This window comes from Bombus fervidus, chromosome 11, assembly GCF_041682495.2.
Source record: "Bombus fervidus isolate BK054 chromosome 11, iyBomFerv1, whole genome shotgun sequence".
Lineage (NCBI taxonomy): Eukaryota > Metazoa > Arthropoda > Insecta > Hymenoptera > Apidae > Bombus > Bombus fervidus.
The window spans coordinates 7,952,851-7,971,934 of NC_091527.1; the positions used below are offsets into that span (position 1 = coordinate 7,952,851).

The window sequence follows — 19,084 nt, forward strand, 5'->3', positions numbered from 1 at the left end:
AAAATCAACATGAAAGGTCAACATTCTTCAAAGGTCCACATTCTTGCGAGACAGACGGAGATGAGTACAGTAATTGTATTTTATTTATTGACAAGCATTCTAGCATGTCATGCATGCGTAAAATGAGAACCCCCTTGTCTTCCATGTTGATTTTTCACGATTAAATTTTTGGACAATTTTCCCTAGCAAGTGTCGATACCTGTTTATATGATCATGATTCAGCCTCGTACAAACTAATTTTCGGTGAAATTCAGTCCAATGCTCATATGTGCGGATTACAGTCATATAATGTTTATTTGATATAAATTATATAATATAATGTCGTATAATATTTATTTATATGATTGGTGCAGACCAATCAGATGATGGATAGGAGCAATATGGCATTAAAGTTACATGTAAAATACCTTAAAAATGCTCAGTTTGACAACTTAATCATAACCTTTTGATTAATGGAGTCCTCGCTGTAAAACTTGTTTTTTGGGATTCTATACATCAAAAATTATAAGCTTGCAAAAGAAAAGTCAGTAATTTTTGAGCCTCTAAAGTAAAGTTTAACGGTATTGTCAATATGTGATGTATAACTGAAATACTTTGTGCACTGTGGTTATTTTTTATAGTAACTAAATTTTAAAAACATGTCAAGAGAAACAAGGACATTGGAGATAAATAAATACATTTTATCAAAATTATGGTATACGTCTCTTATTATTTACCGGAGAAATAATAACAAATCTTTTTTTTCACAATGTAACAATGATATTGAAGATTTTGTTGAATCAAAAACTCTGATTACAAATTTAATGTAAGTATATATAATGAAATTTTATATATTAAAAATGTTTTATTTATCATATACAATATATGTATATACGTAAAACTATCTAAAATATTTTTTTAAACCATTTAAAATAAATAATTTTTTGTATTATATATTTTTACAGTCATTCTCAGAATGAGAATCAATATCAATGGATAAGTTATATATTATTGCATAAACTTCTTGACAATATAGCTTTAGATACTAAATATGTAGAAAAACCACAAAGTTATGTTCAAATGACATATGCTTTGCAATTGTACAAAAATTTGACGATATATTTACAACAGGTATTTTAAAATTTATACAAATTTATATATTTTATTTCAATTATATTCATAATTCATTTTATATCATGCATTTTGCAGGAATTACTAGCATTCTATAAAAATAGTTTAGAACGAAGAAGTTCAGAAGATTTTGAGAAAATACAGAATGGATATTTTATACTTTTGAAACAAAATGTTTGTGATAATCCATTTATTACATGTTGGATTCTTAACGAATTATTGTTAATTTATCCTAAGTCATCAGTTAATATTATTTATAGCATACAAAATTTTTATTTTTTGCTGATAAAAGAATTGATGGAATTTGAATTATCTAAACACAAATCAGACAATGACAATTATTTTGGATGTATATTATGTATTATTTCTAAAATGAATATTGTTGAATTTAATGATCCTACATTGTCAAAATGGCTTTTTCCTATGATGTTGAAAACTAAAAATATTCAAGATATTGAATTTGCATTATATTCAAGAACAGATCATCACTTTTTAAAAAAATGGTGTACTTTTCTTAGTGAATTTTATATACATTCCAAACCTAATAACAATTTGAATCATGTATTGAAAATTCAGAAAATATTATTTCATTTTCCTTCTGCTTCTGCCCCTATTCTAAATAAGAATAATCTTATAGAAAGAATAAGTAATAATAAATTACATTGGATCATAGACATTTTGGTAAGTAACAGAATATAAATTACTATATAAGATATTATAAAATATTTGTATGTAATATTAATATTTTTTTAGGACATGTGTTATATTTTAATGATAAATGGACGATATAATGATGTTTCATTAATACTATCCTGTACATTATTAAAAGCATTTTGGCCAGTTTTGTTATTTAAAGTTTTGCATGAGTATTCGCAAGAAGAAATATTTTTAAATAATGCTAAGAAAGATTATGATTTCATATGTAATTCAATTGAATTTTTAATACCTAAATGTAATTTTGATGTATTATGTGATCCCACATTGAATGAATTACAAAATGTACTATGGAAAAATGTAAAAATTTTAAAATATATCCTAAACTGCATAAGAGAAGATGTTAAAACAGATAACATATATCATGATGAGATAATAGAGACAACTGACTTTCAGCAAAAGCTTTCTATACAGCAGATATTCAATCTTTTACAACATTTTGATAGTCTTTTAGTATTAAAAATGACAACAGATATATATGAACAAAACTATGAAAAAGTAAAAAATTTATTAAAAGATGTTTGCGAACCTGAAAATGTTTTCATAGCATATTGTAGCATTTTAAGTGCTTTGAAAGGTGTCTTATTGTGTAATAGTTATGATGCAAAGCAATCTATTATATCAAAGTATTTTTTTGATATGGATCATTATATAAAAATGTTATTTCCGCTTAATCTACGAATACAAGTAATAGAAAATATATTCTGTTTACTTTTTTTGCGATATGAAGACTTTGGTCCTACACAAAAAAATTATGACAAAAGCTATATAAATAAATCCCATGAGCAATTAAAATTCGAAAGTAAGTGGATGAAACAACATCTAGGAGGTTTTATTTGTAACAAATATGTTGTGAGAGATATATTATTCCACCTAGAGGATATTATCTCAATAACAAAAACTGCATGCACAGAAGAATCTATAGAAAAAAAAGAACAAATTCAAAACAATATTGCTTCTATCAATGCAGCAATAACAGATGCTAAATGGAGATTTGAACTTTATACAACTTCGGAATTTACTAAAAATATTAATATGAAATATGAAAATAAAAGTTATTTATCTAAATTTAAACCTAAATCTTTATTAGGTGGAAAGTTACCTTCCGATTGTTCCAAAGAAAAGATATTTTTTTATCAAGAAGGTAATATTTCAGATGGAACAGAGACAAGATCTAGTAATAGTTCTGAATCAGAACTAGTACATAATACTAAATGGCGAAAACGTTCTAATAGTTTAGTATTAACAACAGATGATATAACAACTAAAGACATTATCCATAAACCATTATTTGTGAACTTTATGCTAGCAACAAAAGAAAGCTTAATTATTAGATGTTTATGGAAAAATGATTATGCAAAAGCACAAGCTATCATAGAGGTAACTTTATTAATATAATTTATTTATATGTTTTTTATTGCAGCTTCTAATTTTTTATACATGTCTTCTTCAAACTCAGTAGGCTCGTATTTAGTCGGTCCTTTTTCTTCTTCTTCTTTTCTTTGAATTTGTCTGAATATACCAGGAGGATTACTTGCATAATATTGCTTTGCAAATAATATTCTTTTTTTTGGAAAACAAAATTTAAAATGGAAACACCAACAGCACCATCCTATAGAATAATGCACTGGCATGTATTTAAAGCTATTCTTATTTTATGAAATCTTTAATAATATAATTTACCTCTATGGCACCAACAAGGAACTGCAACACATACATAAATCAAAAACCAAACTTTAATAGTTAGACCTATTTTGCGTAATGTTCTTTTAACAATACGTTTATCTTTTTGTTGTTCATAATTGTACATTAAACAATTTAGTGGTTTAATATGAAATGTTCCAGTTAGGTTTGTACAATTTTTGAAATCAACTAATTTTTGTAATATCTCTTTAGGATGTTCTTCTAGTTTTCCCTCATCAGTAAAGTTCAAAGTTTTGTTAGAATTTATATATTTTTCAATTTGTCCTTCATATTCTTTTTTGAACTGATCATAGTCATAGGCTTCTTCTCCTGGTTCTGTACTGTCAGCATATCTAGGATCTTCTTCAAATATTTTTGCAGCAATTGATCTTTTATTCTTATTGATATTAGCAGCAACATTAGTTATCTTTGAAAAAGAAGAATTATTTTTCAAATTTTGAATTCCTGTCTTTTATAATCTGAAAGTAAATATTAATAAAGCTACATTTTTATTATTATCTAATGATAAACTAGTAGTAATTACTTTATCAAGATTTTTCTTAAAACCAGCAATAAATGGTGCATCATCTTCCCTTATATTAGAGTTCTCCCATATTTTTGATTCTAAATGGAAATACATATTTGTATGCTGTATTTTATTTATAGTTTCATGTTTGTTATAACTGTCTACATATGAATGTAGTGGTCTGTATCTATTTTCATCTTCTATATAAAGGTTTAAATTTCTTAATTCTTTAGGCTGTATCATTTCATTTTCACTTTGTTCATCATAATCTTTATTATCAGAGGCAATCTCGAATACTTTTTTATCTCGGAAATTGATCTGCATAGAAAAAGATTAGTAAAAAGATTGTAATAATAGCAATTAATAAAGTATTAATACTCAACTTTATGCAATGGTAATGATAAAACAGAAACATTCAGTAACAACCATATAGAAAATATGTTTTGAAATAACATATTTAATTAATGCCTATATTAATATGTTCTAATTTTTAAGACATGTAATATGGAGAATACCCAGCTAACTGGGGAAGTGCAGTTTTCCAAAGCATTACGTACACTTAGGGAAAATGTATGTAAACAAGCAAATACGTTGAAAAATAATGATCAATCTCCAGAGAACTCACAATTTTCTACACTAGAGGTACACAGTAACAATTAATTATTATAATCTATAAGAATAATAATTAATAGTAATTGATCTTACAATAATATTTTTGTAGAATATAAGGCTAGTTACACAGGAGGGTATAAAATCCTCTAGACAAACTAGTCAATTTGAAACTTTTTTGGTATCTCAAGAAATGAATTTGCGATTATTATCTATGGAAATTTTCACCAATAATGAAATATTAGCAATATGTGCATTAGATTTGGCTTTAACAATGAGTCAAACTTACCCAATTTCACAGAATCTTTGTGAAATTGCAGTGAAATACTTAAAATTGTGTAAAACATTTGATAATACTGAATATGTATACTTCTTTCATAAATTTTGTCAATTGTTATATGAAAAGAAAGATGTGGCTTCTGTAGAAGATATACTCTGTGATGCAAGAATTGCATTATGCATAAAGGAATGTAAAGAAAAGGAAAACTTTTGGACTGATATTATGATTAATCATCACGAATTTAAAGAATCGCAGACTGATAAAGATACAATTAATCAAATATTAAAAGATAGTAATTATTTGCCTGGTTTAAAAATACTTAGCAAAACGGTAACAGTTGCTTGCGGATCTCAGAAATATATGCAAAATATGTGCTCTCACTTACAACTTTTACATTCAATTATTCCAACTGAACATACAATATCTACAGTTTCTGATTTATTAAAAATTCCATTACATTATTATTTTGGTTACCAAATATTTGAACTTAAAATTGAGCCACAAAAACTTGAAGCAATTGCACATGATTTACAAGTTAATTTGTCATATAGTATCCTTACAAATACTTGCCCTAAACTTTCTTATCAAGAAGATTCAAGTTATACTATCATTAGTAAGGAAAATGGATGTATTATTTTGAACAAAGCTTCATCTAAGTCGGTGTGTATAAAAAATTTTCAGAGAATTGTATAATAAATTTAAATAACCAAATAATAATAATATCTTAATTTATAGGATTTAAATTATAAGCTTCAAAGACCAAATCAATGTGTTTCAGAGATATTAACAGAAATGTTGCAAATTTTGCATGATTTAAACGTGAATCAGTCCCGTTTGGATCCTGATGTTTGTAAAACTATTTTAAACTATCCTGAAATTCAAACTGTATTAAAGAAAACATCTCGTCTTGCAAGTTTAGATTTGAGTGAATTATCTGTGGGTAATGAAACATTAGCATTTCTTTTGAATACATGGAATCTGATGTTTCTACATACTGCTTTAACTATTTGGGGAAATCGTCCTCCTTTTAACAACTTACAGCATGCAATTTCATTAATGTCAGTTGGTTATTTAATTGGTGATTTGGGTTTAGTAACAATTGCTGCACTTAGATCAAAATTATTAAATAACATAATGTTAGATAATAAATTTTTTATACAAGTTGAAGAACTTAATGAACCAGCTTGGCAAGATTTGGACATTACCCACGATCCAAGAATAATTTTTGTAATGGCTAATGAATTTTTAGGGTCACCTCGTATACAAGTAAGCTATTTTTTCTGTATGACTTATTAAAAATACTTATATGTTTATACAGTTTTTTTATTGATATTTATATTTTTAGGTCTATAACTCAGACTCATTGGATGAAGATTTAACTAATGCTTTCCATGAATATCTAAATTATTACTCATGTGAGAAATCTACTCAAAGAATAGAAAAACAAAAGATAATGTTACTTCCAAAAATTGTAGAACAATATCAAACTTTCATTTCTCAGAATTCGAAAAATGATTTACAGATAAGTAATAACAGTAACAAATTATTTTCAATAAATGATTATTTTAAATCTTTTAATGAAGATATAGTTATACAGTATATGCCACTTTCCTACTCATACAATGTAATATTGAAATATTCAAATTATTTCAATTCATATAATCATAAACAAATTAATCAGTATAATACTACCTGGAAAAATCATAATATAAGACCAAGTTTATTACAATACTTAGAAGGCCAATATTGGGTCGTCTCGTATCTTTTACAAAGGATAAATAATGAAAATCCTACTATTTTAAGAAACAGTTGTGATAACTTGAAACGCACTGCATGTCTTGAAAATCTTTTAACGTCATATTGGACGAAGGAATTGAAATTATTATTTGAAAATAATCAAACTCTTGCAGCCATATCCGAGGCGATATCAATACAAAAATTGTGGTCTCATTTTGAACTTATGTTAAAGGAAGATGAATTGGATGCTTGTTTGAGACTTATAAATGCTTTACCAACCCATATTGCTTTAAACAGTGAATTGCAATGTTTTCGAGATAAAATTCTCAGTCAAATAATTTCGAAAAAAAAAGATACATTCAACACGGAGATATTGCAATATTTATATCAAATTAAAGATATATATATATTAAGCCAGACAGTATTGTATAATGTTAACAAGTGGCATATAAATATTTGTGAAAATGCATTACTTCATACAGTATATCATGTAGATAACTACAAATTACCTATACATTGTAAGTTACAATTGAATGAAATCTTGCACAGAGTGCTAATTTTTCATAAAATGCTTCCATATTGTATAATTAAATCCAACGAAATTTCGTATAATATTGCTTATTGTACAGAAAAAGTTGACCCATTACAAATTATCAAATCACTAATCAATGCAGATAAATTTGAATTGTGTTTGGAATGGATGGAATGTCAAGCATTTTCTTTAGAAATACATCCTTCTGTAACACAAGATTTTTTAATTGGTTTTTTAAAAAATGAATCTCAAAATTTTAAACAAACTTTAAAGGTATGTTAAAAGATACTCTAAAATTAATATTATAAATAATAATTTTTAGCTTTTAATAAAGTATTGTTCTTTCCAGTTTTTTCAGGCATTACCTTTGGGTCAGTCAATTAAACTTTGCAAGATCGTCTTAAAAAAATTAGAGTCTATTGACTCATTAAGATTTATTTGCAATTATTTATTACAGTATTGTAAAGCAACAGAAACTATAAAATATAGACGAACTCTACTAGGAATTGACATTTTAAGTATGTTAAATGTTCAAGAGAGACCATTATATATTCATCTTATCAAGGAACCGTTATTAATGTTAGAACAATTGCTGATGAATTGTAAATTTGAAAGTATTCAAAGGATATTAAGTAGAATTCAAAACAAATTAAATCAAACAGATATCCCAAGAAGTAGCTTTGACAAACTTATAAGATTCTATGCTCAAAAGTCATTGGATTGCCGTGTATCTCTACAATGTGATTCTATTGAAAACAAAACAAAAAATGTACAACATTCTGCTTCAGAAATAGAAAACATTGAGTTTGTTATGCCTATAGTAGTTCCTACCAAAGAAGAATGGATACCTAATGATAAGGTATTTAAAATCACATATATTTCTTTTTTAACATTACTATCTTATTAGTTTGTAACATTTGAGATTGTTCTAAATGTTTTTTGTTTAATAGGCCAGGAAATGTAGTTGCTGCAAAAATGTTATATTTTCAATGTTTAATAGACGACATCATTGTCGTAGATGTGGCCGGGTTATTTGTGCAACATGTTCTCAACATCGCATGCAAGTATCTGGTTATCCACCCTCTGTCCTTGTTCGCGTATGCAACGACTGTAAACGACAGACCGCATTACAAATGCACACTTTTCAAGGAACAGAGTCCACTCCAAGTAGTGAAATATTTGATTATTGGCGATTAACAAGAGACCAGAAACATAATGATACTATCAGAGAAGAATTTTCATTTGAATATGCACCAAACATTTCTTTATGTTTAGCTATTCTGAATTTGCATTCCGAACATCAAACATATGCTAGGTAATAATAACTTTTAAATATTATTTCATTTATTTCATAAGGCTTTCATATAAGAATATGTAACAAAATGGATATTTATAGTTTTCTATTAGATTGTTGTGACGAAATGAAACGTCTTCTACAACCTGTTAGTGGTGGTAGAGTAAATCCTGAAGTTGATCACACAGTTATTATTAAAATGATACGTTCCTTATTAGTAGCTGCAAAAGTTAAATGTGCCAAGCTTGGTCTTAATACGGGACTAGCTCATTGTGATCGTTTTCTATCGCAAGTAGATCTTATTGCAAGTCTTGTTCAATTTGATTGTTTACATTTAATACCTTCTGATAGTCTACATGATTACACCCTAAGAAAGTTGAGAGATCTTTTAATTAAAAAAGAACAGTGGACTCTTGCTTTAGATGTAAGCACTAAAGCAGGTTTAGAATGTTTAGATACACAAGGAGTTTGGGCAACTTGGGGTAAAGCATGTTTAAAAATGGGATATTTTAATCAAGCACGAGAAAAATTTTTCCACTGTCTTGATAAAGTACAGCCTGAGAATTTTGATGATTGGGTAATTCTGTCATATCCAGAAGAATCAGAAATTTTGATCAAAAATGGAACTCAGAAGCTAATAAATGAATCTAATAAAAACAAAGAAATTAAAGTGGATAAATTAAGCACAAAGAAGATAGAATTTTCAAAAAATCGTCCATTAAAAGATCCGCCATTACTTATAGAAATCCTACAAATATTGGATAATTTAAGCATATACAAGCAATATGTACAGCATCCTCATCAATACAAGTTCAATACCTCGCAAGAAATGTTAAATAATTTTGGAAGCTTTAAAATCGCTAGTCAAAGACAGCTTGATATTAAAAATACATCTGTAACGGTACAAAATATTTGTTATCATGAAAGCATTTATTATTTATTAACTTATGGAAGTTATAACTCAATTTTAGAGTTCTTTTTAAAACACGAGGAATTTGATAAATGTCTTATTTTTACTTTAGAAAACGATTTGGAACCCGATTTATTTTTCAATGCAATTTACTTATATTGTTTAAGAAATGGAAGTATTGACAAACTTCATGAAGCAATGATGAACAAGGATTCAAATTTATTAATTTGGAAGAAATATTTAATATATATTTGTCATAGTTTAGAAAAAAGACAATACTTGAATATTTTATATCATTTGCAACTTTTTATGAAAGATTTTATACGTGCTGCAATGACTTGTATCCGCTTTTATCTTAACGATGTAAGCAACTATTCAGATTTAAATGCTAAAATTAATTTCTTATTCGACGCTCAAAAACATTTGGAATCTGAGTTGCAAATTGAAATTTTAAGTCGTAAAAGAAAACGAAGTACGAGCTCCATGCATAGTAATCAAGGAATTCTAACAATGGAAATGGAACCATCAGAGATAGATAAACATATAAATTCAATTTCCAGACAAATGGAAATTACAAAGTTTCTAGCAAATTGTGAAAAAGAAGGAAGAGCTCCTATTCACTTTTTAGGCATGTTTCCAAAAAAAGACTCTAATAATTCTTCTAATCTAGAAATACCAACATTATTTGGTGATCAACAACAAAAGATTGACTTGGCTGTTTTAGCCATTCTTTGTGGACGGAATATTGAAGAAGGATTTGGCATAGCATTTAGAATAATCCAAGGTCTCTTTTTTATTTATATATAGTCTAAATACCTCGCAATTTTACTTTTTTATTTAAGCGATGTTATTATTTTAGATTACAATTTACCACAGCAAAAAGTGTATTCTCTAACTGGACACATTTTGGCAATGAAGAACAATATTTCCGCAATAGAACAATTAATTAAATGTTGTCATACTTCTGGGATTGCAAATTCATATATTATATCAGATTATGTACTGACTCACTGTGTGAAGTTGTTATTAACTCATCAACATGATGAAACTAACTCACTTTTAAAAAATGATATTTATAATCTTATTAAATTAATAACTGACATAGAACTTAAAGTAAGACCAAAAATTGCATACACAAATGGATTTCCGATCTTTTGCAACAAAGTTTTTTCATCCTTCTGTTTTCAGATAAATGCGTATATCGAATGCAAGCAATTAAAAGCAGCCTACCTATTAGCTGTGAAACATTCAAGAGCACAAGATATAAGAAAAATTTTGAAGGAATCAGATAGGCTTGGTCGAAATGCTATTAAAGCAATATGTATAAAATGGCTCCAGCAAGAACCAAAATTATAATTTTAGGTTAATCTATAAGAGCGAGTAAACGTGCAATATTTCTCCATTTCGCCTTTTTATTAAAATAAGATATTTTATGTACCTTTTCTATTAAATATTTAAAAAATAAATCTTTTATAAATTCTTTTAAATGATTATTTCTAAGTATTAAATATAAAAGTTGAGATTCTAACCACTACATAAATGTTTTTAAAATAATATACAAAAACATTTATATTTTGAATGATTTTTTCATTCTTTATTTTGCAATTAAAACATAAGATATATATATGTATTTAATTTTCAATAACTTAATCATGATTATATTAAGTAAATGTATAATGTAATCGTAAAAGAGAATATAATAATAAAGTTAAAAGAATTTATTATTAAGTACATTACTAATAATAAATAATATTTGACAAATTGACATCTCTTATTATAGGGATAAAATATTATACACTTCCAAAATAATACTTTTTATAATTTTTTTCATATATTTTATAAATTTTTTTATAATTTGTAAATATTACATTTGTATATCAATATTGTAAAAAAAAATTATATGCTTGTGAATAAAGAAAAGAAAAAATATGTTCAGAAAATAGATGTTTCAAAATAATTATGGAATGCATATGTCAATCTCAAATTCTATTGTATAAACTATTGTAAACCTATTACAAAATATTAGAACTATTTCAATTTATATATAATGCATTCATTATGCACTATACCAAAATCTACATCAAATATAAATATCAAACTGTATTGTACTGTCTTTTAATCATATATTTTTTCATTTTTTTCTATTTTAGACATTATAGAAGTATAAACCTCTTCTACAATAATAAAGAAGATTATATGCTCCAAGGTGTCTGTTTATGTTTCCATCCTGCCATATTGTTTTTCACATTCATCACGTGTTAATGTTAATAGCTTCTCATCATATTTTTGTGCAAATGCAGCATCAGTGCTTTTGATTGATAGAAGCAAAAAATCTTTTTCCTGCCGAGACCAATTATAACTCCATTGTCTAAAGAGTTGTATACGACATCGAAATAGAGTTGGTCTGTCATACTCATTGTCATTTCCTAAATTTTCCATCCTAGATATCAATCTATGAACAAGATTCATAGGTCCACATTCTTCGATAAGTATATCCAGAAAGTCATTTTTTTGCATTTCAGACCATTCTTGAAACCATTCTATTACATAGCGTAGTTTTGCTTCATTTGTAAGGAGGGTAGCCATGTTCTACCTGTAATAAAATTCCAATTAATTAACATAATTAAAGATGGGAAAGTTACAACTACTTTGTAACTATCATATATTGTGATAAGTTTACATAATAAAAAAATATATCATTTTACCACTCTTTATTATGTTTTCTTTATTATAATGTTTTCTTTAGTTATTTTCAGATTATTGTTCCTAAACATTACAAGTTTACATAATAAAAAAATATACTTTTTTACCACTCCTTATTAACAATGTTTTCTTTAGTTATTTTTAGATTATTGTTCCTAACCACTACAAGTTTTTATTTGTGAGCACACATAATGTTGTGACAATACATTATAGGATAACGATTAATGCAAAAAAATATAACGTTTAAACGCTATATAAATTTTACAATATCAAAGAAATCTTACAAAATTATTAGTCCGTTAGTTTAGATTTTTTAGGGTTAACTTCAATTTTGTCTTCGAAATCTGAATCGCTTTCCGATGCCAGCCGATCTAAAACTAACAACAACACTATTAGTTCCTACAGGCTTCCAGCTAAAAAATTTTTTATTCTTATTGACTTTTTCTATTTACTTCCTGTATCAACAGAACTGTCTTGTTTCTCAACGAGGTTAGTTAAAAAATCATTGATTTCAATTTGCGTGACATTTAAACAAGAAATTAAGTGATTCAGATTACTTGCATCTACACTATTATTCTTTTCATAAATACATTTGACGCTTTTATAAATTTGTACATGTATACTGGTATTATTCATTTTGCCGGAATATTTTTAACAATTTTCATTCACGTAAAAAGAAATTTTTATACATATCAAAGACTTGACTCAAGAAAAGTTCAATTTCTACAAATCAAAGGTGTGTTACATTTCATTACGATATTTCTTTTACTATATAAATTTTTAAAAGGAAGTATTTAATACCGATATAATGAATTAATTACAATACATAGAATTAATCTTCCTATTCTGAAAGCATTCATAAAAATATATAAAGCGTTACAAATTTTTAATAACAAACCATACATTTAATTGTGCAAAGTTAGGAGCATTTCGTCGTTAACATGTAAATTCGCCATTATACTAAGTTTGTATATCATTGTCGTTGTCATTTAGATAGACCGAATGATCGAATACTAATAGCATAAACGTGTTACATTACTACATTTGACAAACCTTAAAAACATATGTTGAAATTACCAAAATGGTTCTACTAGAAAATGATACGGTAATTTTTTATCTATAAAACATTATATATATTAGTTTGAAAGGGTTTTATATTAACTTTAATTTTAGTTTTTAGTGGAATTAACACGACTTTTCGATAAATCTCGACTTTCTGGTTCTGTAGTACTTACTATTAAAAGATGTAAGTATTTGTATTGTTATTTTATAAACATAATTGGAAAGTGAAATTTTTATTTGTAAAATGCTGTCCTCTCAGTTAATGGACACAACAAACCAGTACCAAGAGAAGGCAGGCCTGCGTTACCAACACCAACTGAATTTCTTTGTTTAGTAAGAGCTACATTAAAATCCAAAAAGATTTCTACTGTTGTATGTATTGTGTACTTTATTATGTAATATTTATTATTTTAATTGTCATTAATGAAACCTATCATCATTAATGAAATATATTTTACATTTCAGATACATTCTAAGGATGTAAATAAGTTCCAACAAGCATATTGGAATTTGTTAAAGTCAAATATCAATGGCCTTAAGAAACTAAAAAAGGTTAAATCCGCGAAACCTAAAGTTCATTAATATTATGTTTAACATTTACTTATTATATATGTCATTAAAATTTTTTGTATAACGCAAAACATATTTTCCCTAATGTATAATGCAATACTGCCTAACAAATAAATCATAATGTAATAATTTACAACATAAAAATACATGTCAATACAAATACATTGTTGAATTTTTGTACGTAAATATATATAAAATATAATTATTATTAATGCGAGTAAGACTCAATTCTATGATTTCTCGACGTACGCGATTTGTTACCATAGAAAAAAAAAATATTTAAATTCACCAATCATCGATCGACAACGAATAAGTATCACCTCTGGCATCACGATACTAAATTTAAGAAATTATGTCAAGTAGATAATAAGTAGATAAGTCACTACATATATATATATATATATATATATATATATATATATATATATATATATATATAAAATTTGTACGTACATTTTATTTAATCGACATTTAATTTAATAATTATTGTACTTTCAATAACGTTAACCGCATCGAGTATTTGATAATTATCTATCTTTAAATATTATGCAATAATTATTATCTTTTCATTTTCCTTAAATAAATAATAAATTAATTTCACTTTCAGAAAAACATAATTGTATGTTAAAACTACTGTTAACTTAGATTTACAAATAACTATAGGAAGTATGTTAATTAAAAATATATACTGTGTGCCCCTTGACATAGGCCATTTTGATGTGCGTTTGGGCTTAAAGGGATTATTTCTTCAGGGGCAGGTAGAAGTGACTAAGAAGCTTGTAGTGTAAAAGTAATTGAAAGATTGTCAACAATTTCGATTGTATTTTTCTGTTCCTTCTCAATAATTTTTAATCAAAATTACTAGTGTTAAATTAATGTGAATACAGGTGCTAGAGTAATACTGTAATTTATATATTCAGTTCTTAATCGTGAACTACAATTGCAGAAAAATATTTAATTTACGAATAACGCAAACAATTGCCTTGTGGTCTAATTATCAAGAATAAAAGTGATGGAAGAAATAATGGGTAGGTATCCGTAGTTCTCCAATGAAAATAATGTACTTCGTATGTTAGTTAGTACGTAGCATATGATACGCGTCATTTCTGTTATAGAAATCGTGAAAGTTGAGGATGCAGTGTTCTTAGAAGATACAGCGCTAGAAAATTTATTTGGTAATTGTAATATATAGTCTATGATATACAGAAATTTTTAATAGTTACTATAACATTGATATGTGATTTTTATAGATCCAGAAAACGTACAAGAAACTATTATAATGTCTGCTGAACAAGGAGAATCCACTGACACAACAGGTATACAAACTAGAGATAATTTTTTACTTACTGTTTGCTGTTTTTGCGATATATTCTTTTTTTTTATTTATTATAGCCTTTTTTTTATTATGCTTTTCAGTTATTGCTCATGACGGTCAAATTATACAAATTATAACAGATTATGAATGTGTTACATGTCATCGTATCTTTCAATCACAAGATGTAAGATTTTAACTTTATTTTGACATTATTATTAATAGTAGAAATATTAAAAATTACTTAATTGTAAAATGTAATTTGCAATATATTTTGACAAAATTATTTATTTCGGTAGATGCTAAAGGAACATTTAGACATATGTAGAGAAGAAGATGATTCCAACATTTTGCAGTTAAGGAGTCTTGAGAATTATGAGTCAGATGATGAGGAGAAAGATAATAATCCAGACTATATTAATAATTCCAATGTGGAAGGTATATATTATATAGAATTTTGTCAAACATATTTCAAAGAAAAAACTTTAGATAAGGAAAATGACCATTTCAGATGACAGTTCCAATAATCAAAAAAATTATAATGATAAGCCAATAATTATACCTGTACCTGATACACAATGTCATTGCTGTGCTGAAGATTTAAGCACTGCGCACAGTGGAGGTGAATTTAAATGTCAACACTGTAACCTATCATTTAAAAAGAAATCATCTTTAGAAAGACACATTGTGGTAATTCATTGGCAGTGTGATTCATGTACCTGCAAAGATTGTGGACAATCATTTCGTGATAGGAAGTCATTAAACAAACATCGTTATACTACTCATGCTGATAAAAAAATTTTCAGGTAAGTGTACATTTACTATTAGGACGAATATTTCATTAAATAGTATAATTTAAAATGTTTTAGATGTGAGCCATGCGATACTTATTTTTCACGAATGTATCATTTAAATCGCCATATAATGCAATCTGGATGTCATGGAAATATTCTTAATACATATAGTTGTCAAGTAAGTTTTATGTATAATATTTAATTAGCAAAACAGAGTTCGAGACTAATTGTATATGTTAATAGGTTTGCCAAAAGATTTTCACGCGGAAGGATAATTTACGTGAACATTTACGAACTCACGCTGGAACTCCTCAAAGACAAAAGAAACCTTGTAGATATTGTCCTAAGGAATTTTTTACTAACCAACAATTGTTAATTCACGAACGTGTACACACAGGAGAACGACCAGTTCAATGCGATTTATGTCCAAAGTCTTTTCTATCTTCTCTTGCATTAAAGAAACATAGACGTGTACATACAGGAGAAAAACCATTTGAATGCCAATATGTAAGTTTTGAATGAAATTCAATTTTAACAAGTTACGTTTCTTTTGTGATTGATATTATCTTATTATACAGAGTGGGGCATTTAAAACAGGTCACCTGAATAACTTGCTTGTTTGTGAAGATAGAAGAAAATGTATTAAGCCAAACTTGATATCAAGAGGCTCATAATCTGATAGTACTAATTTTTTTTATAGGTGGAGGCATCAAGGAGATATGAAGATCAATTCTGTTTTTTTAAATGCAATAGTATGGTTTCTTATTTATAATTGATAGAGTATTATGAAGGTCATTCAAGGTTACCCAAGGTCAACTTCAATAGAAAATAGGTTGTCTCAGAGCACTCTTCGATTACTTCAATGATTTACATACAACATGTTATATACATACTTAATGCTAGTACAAGTGTTTAAAATGACAAACTTGAACATGGATACATAGTCTAAAACATTGCAATACTGATGGCACTGCCTGACAAATTTCATTTGTATCTATTATAGAGCAAGTTCTTTTTATATGTTCTTGCATCCCAAGTTTGATTGTTGGTTTTTTGTGGCATACTTCTTCCTTTAATTTTCTTCAGAAATAAAGATCTAGGGGTCTTGCCAGCCATTTGTTACTTTCTGATTGACCAATCCAACGATCTCCAAATTTTCTGTCCAGAAATTCAATAACATTTCATGCTGAGTAAGCAGAACATTCGCCTTATTGGAACCACATGAATTGTCATATATACAATGAAATGTCTTTTAACAATTCTGACAAAATGTCTTCTGAAATTCTCTTGTATTTACGACTATTTAGCGTGGCATCAATAAAGTAAGAACCAATTACTTTACTATAAAAAAGGTCGCATCAGACGTTTATAGATCAATATCTCTGTTTGTCCACTTCTTTCAGCCATCGTGGATTATCTACTGACCAGTAGTGCATGTTGTGATAGTTAACTGCTTCGTGGTTTGTAAATGTGGTCTCATCTGTAAACAAAATTTTACTCAAGAACATTTCATTGCCTTGCAGTTTTCATAAGTCCCATTCACAAAATTGTAAACGTTTTTGAAAATTATTTTCACTTAATTGTTGATCAAGTGAAATGTAGAACAGGTGAAATTTGTTAATATGAAGTATTCGCAAAATATACAAAGATATAAGAAGAATACAAGAAGTATTTAAGTAAGAAGGAAATAAGAAACCATATTATTCCATTTAAAAAATCGGAGTTGATCTTTGTATCTCCTTGATGCTCCCACCTATAGAAAAATTAGTAATATCAGATTAAGTCCCTCCATACCAAGTAAGTCTGGCCTAATGCATTTTCTTTTATCTTCAAAAACAAGCAAGTTATTTAGGTGACCTGTTTTAAATGCCCCACTCTGTATAAATTCTAGTAGATTTGTAATGTTAATCTCTTCATATAATTTTTTTATTACAAGCAAGCACTATATACAGGAAAATTAGTGTAAGTTTTTATTACAGATTATGTACAATTTACAATGTTGTACTTTATATAATTAGAACTTTAATTTATATTGTAGGTAGTATATTAATTAATTTTAACAGTCTAAAAATATATGCGATATATTAATTGATTTTCGAATTATTTTAGTGTCAAAAAAAGTTTGCTGCTCGGGAAACTTTAAATCGTCACCAAAGAACTCATACTGGTGAAAAGCCTCATGTTTGTCAATATTGCTCTAAATCATTTATTCAGGCTGCTCAATTGAGAGCACATATATTTCATCACACTGGTGAAAATGGTTTTTACTGTGAGGTATGCGGGAAAGCATTTAGTAGAAAAGCTCGGTTAAATGTTCACAAAAAATTTGTTCATGAAGGAGCCACCCCATTTGCATGTCAAATGTGTGAAAAGAAATTTATAAGAAAAGAAGATCTTGTTAAACATGTAATACTTCATACAGGAGTTAAAGGTAATGGAATCGTTATAATTTTGACATTATAATTTTTGTGAACTTTAATTAAACAATATTCTCTTTGTTACAGCATATAAATGTGATAAATGTACAAAAGCTTTTTCTACAAAATCTTCCTTACAAGCTCATTTAAATACTCATAGACGAGAACCACCACAATCTTGTGTTGAATGTAATAGAGTTTTCATACGTCAAGATTGTTTAATGAGGCACATTAAAGCAAAACACCGTGATCTATTAGAAGAAGTAATGGATGAAGTCGAAAAAAGGAATTTACAAATACAATTATATAACATTGCAACAGTTGCTGCAGAGAAAACAAAGAAAGGAGAGTCTACTCAATTTTCCACTGAAGAATTGTTAAAAGCCATAGCTGATCTTTTGAAAATATTAATTGATGATGATACTCTTCAGGTATAAATCACAATAATAGTATTTATAACTATAACAATTGTATTACATCAAATATTATTTAATACATGTTTATATGTATGTATTTTACAGCTCTTTGGTTGGCCTGATGCCCCTATTGAAGATATTGTACAAGCTGTAATTAGACGATGTGGGCATGAACCATTAACATCAGAATGTAGATTACCTTTTGATGAAAGATTAAGGGAAAATATAAAGTGTTTATTTATGGTTGTTATAGAAGATAATATGGTAAAATCTCTTTTAACAAGAAAGACAATAGATGACGTAATTGTACATATTTTGAAACTTTCAAAGGAAGCAAATTTATAGTTATGACAAAGAAATAATTATTAACTAAGTTTCTATTTACATATGAAGTGTTTATTTTTTTCTCCTAATA

At 27.1% G+C, this 19,084-nt stretch overlaps 5 protein-coding genes and 1 pseudogene across 8 annotated transcripts; 3 read left to right on the forward strand and 3 right to left on the reverse strand.

Annotated features, from left to right (window-relative positions):
* Window positions 1-182: 182 nt before the first annotated feature.
* Window positions 183-10,797, forward strand: Sptz (zinc finger FYVE-type containing 26 spastizin). Of its 2 annotated transcripts, none has more exons than XM_072012342.2 (13): window positions 183-805; window positions 945-1,110; window positions 1,189-1,791; window positions 1,864-3,204; window positions 4,529-4,675; window positions 4,755-5,582; window positions 5,658-6,188; window positions 6,268-7,464; window positions 7,541-8,050; window positions 8,142-8,506; window positions 8,588-10,179; window positions 10,255-10,508; window positions 10,584-10,797. In XM_072012342.2, exons 1-13 carry the CDS (start codon window positions 639-641, stop codon window positions 10,749-10,751), a joined length of 7,869 nt encoding a protein of 2,622 aa, XP_071868443.1. In that variant the 5' UTR covers window positions 183-638; the 3' UTR covers window positions 10,752-10,797. The 2 variants fall into 2 exon arrangements, with proteins under 2 accessions (XP_071868443.1, XP_071868442.1); XM_072012341.2 differs by having other exon boundaries at window positions 183-523; window positions 621-805; window positions 10,255-10,797.
* Window positions 3,228-4,530, reverse strand: LOC139992312 (uncharacterized). The gene is made up of 3 exons (XM_072013050.1): window positions 4,052-4,530; window positions 3,508-3,976; window positions 3,228-3,436 (listed from the first exon to the last, which is right to left on the reverse strand). Exons 1-3 carry the CDS (start codon window positions 4,355-4,357, stop codon window positions 3,228-3,230), a joined length of 984 nt encoding a protein of 327 aa, XP_071869151.1. The 5' UTR covers window positions 4,358-4,530.
* An 809-nt stretch (window positions 10,798-11,606) lies between the features above and the next one.
* On the reverse strand, window positions 11,607-11,981 carry LOC139992380 (uncharacterized protein C14orf119). The gene has a single exon (XM_072013168.2). It carries the CDS (start codon window positions 11,979-11,981, stop codon window positions 11,610-11,612), a length of 372 nt encoding a protein of 123 aa, XP_071869269.1. The 3' UTR covers window positions 11,607-11,609.
* A 1,070-nt stretch (window positions 11,982-13,051) lies between these two features.
* On the forward strand, window positions 13,052-13,890 carry Srp14 (signal recognition particle 14). The gene is made up of 4 exons (XM_072012376.2): window positions 13,052-13,203; window positions 13,272-13,344; window positions 13,420-13,532; window positions 13,626-13,890. The coding sequence occupies exons 1-4, from the start codon at window positions 13,180-13,182 to the stop codon at window positions 13,740-13,742; spliced, it is 327 nt and encodes a 108-aa protein (XP_071868477.1). The 5' UTR covers window positions 13,052-13,179; the 3' UTR covers window positions 13,743-13,890.
* A 466-nt stretch (window positions 13,891-14,356) lies between these two features.
* LOC139992472 (uncharacterized) lies at window positions 14,357-19,053 on the forward strand. Of its 3 annotated transcripts, XM_072013332.1 has the most exons (12): window positions 14,357-14,520; window positions 14,618-14,758; window positions 14,846-14,905; window positions 14,981-15,046; window positions 15,147-15,229; window positions 15,342-15,480; window positions 15,554-15,848; window positions 15,912-16,014; window positions 16,080-16,343; window positions 17,946-18,267; window positions 18,341-18,684; window positions 18,775-19,053. In XM_072013332.1, the coding sequence occupies exons 2-12, from the start codon at window positions 14,743-14,745 to the stop codon at window positions 19,012-19,014; spliced, it is 1,932 nt and encodes a 643-aa protein (XP_071869433.1). In that variant the 5' UTR covers window positions 14,357-14,520; window positions 14,618-14,742; the 3' UTR covers window positions 19,015-19,053. The 3 variants fall into 3 exon arrangements, with proteins under 3 accessions (XP_071869433.1, XP_071869432.1, XP_071869434.1); XM_072013331.1 differs by having other exon boundaries at window positions 14,357-14,758; XM_072013333.1 differs by lacking the exons at window positions 14,357-14,520; window positions 14,618-14,758; window positions 15,147-15,229 and having other exon boundaries at window positions 14,842-14,905.
* Window positions 16,399-17,512, reverse strand: LOC139992313 (uncharacterized; annotated as a pseudogene).
* Window positions 19,054-19,084: the final 31 nt, after the last annotated feature.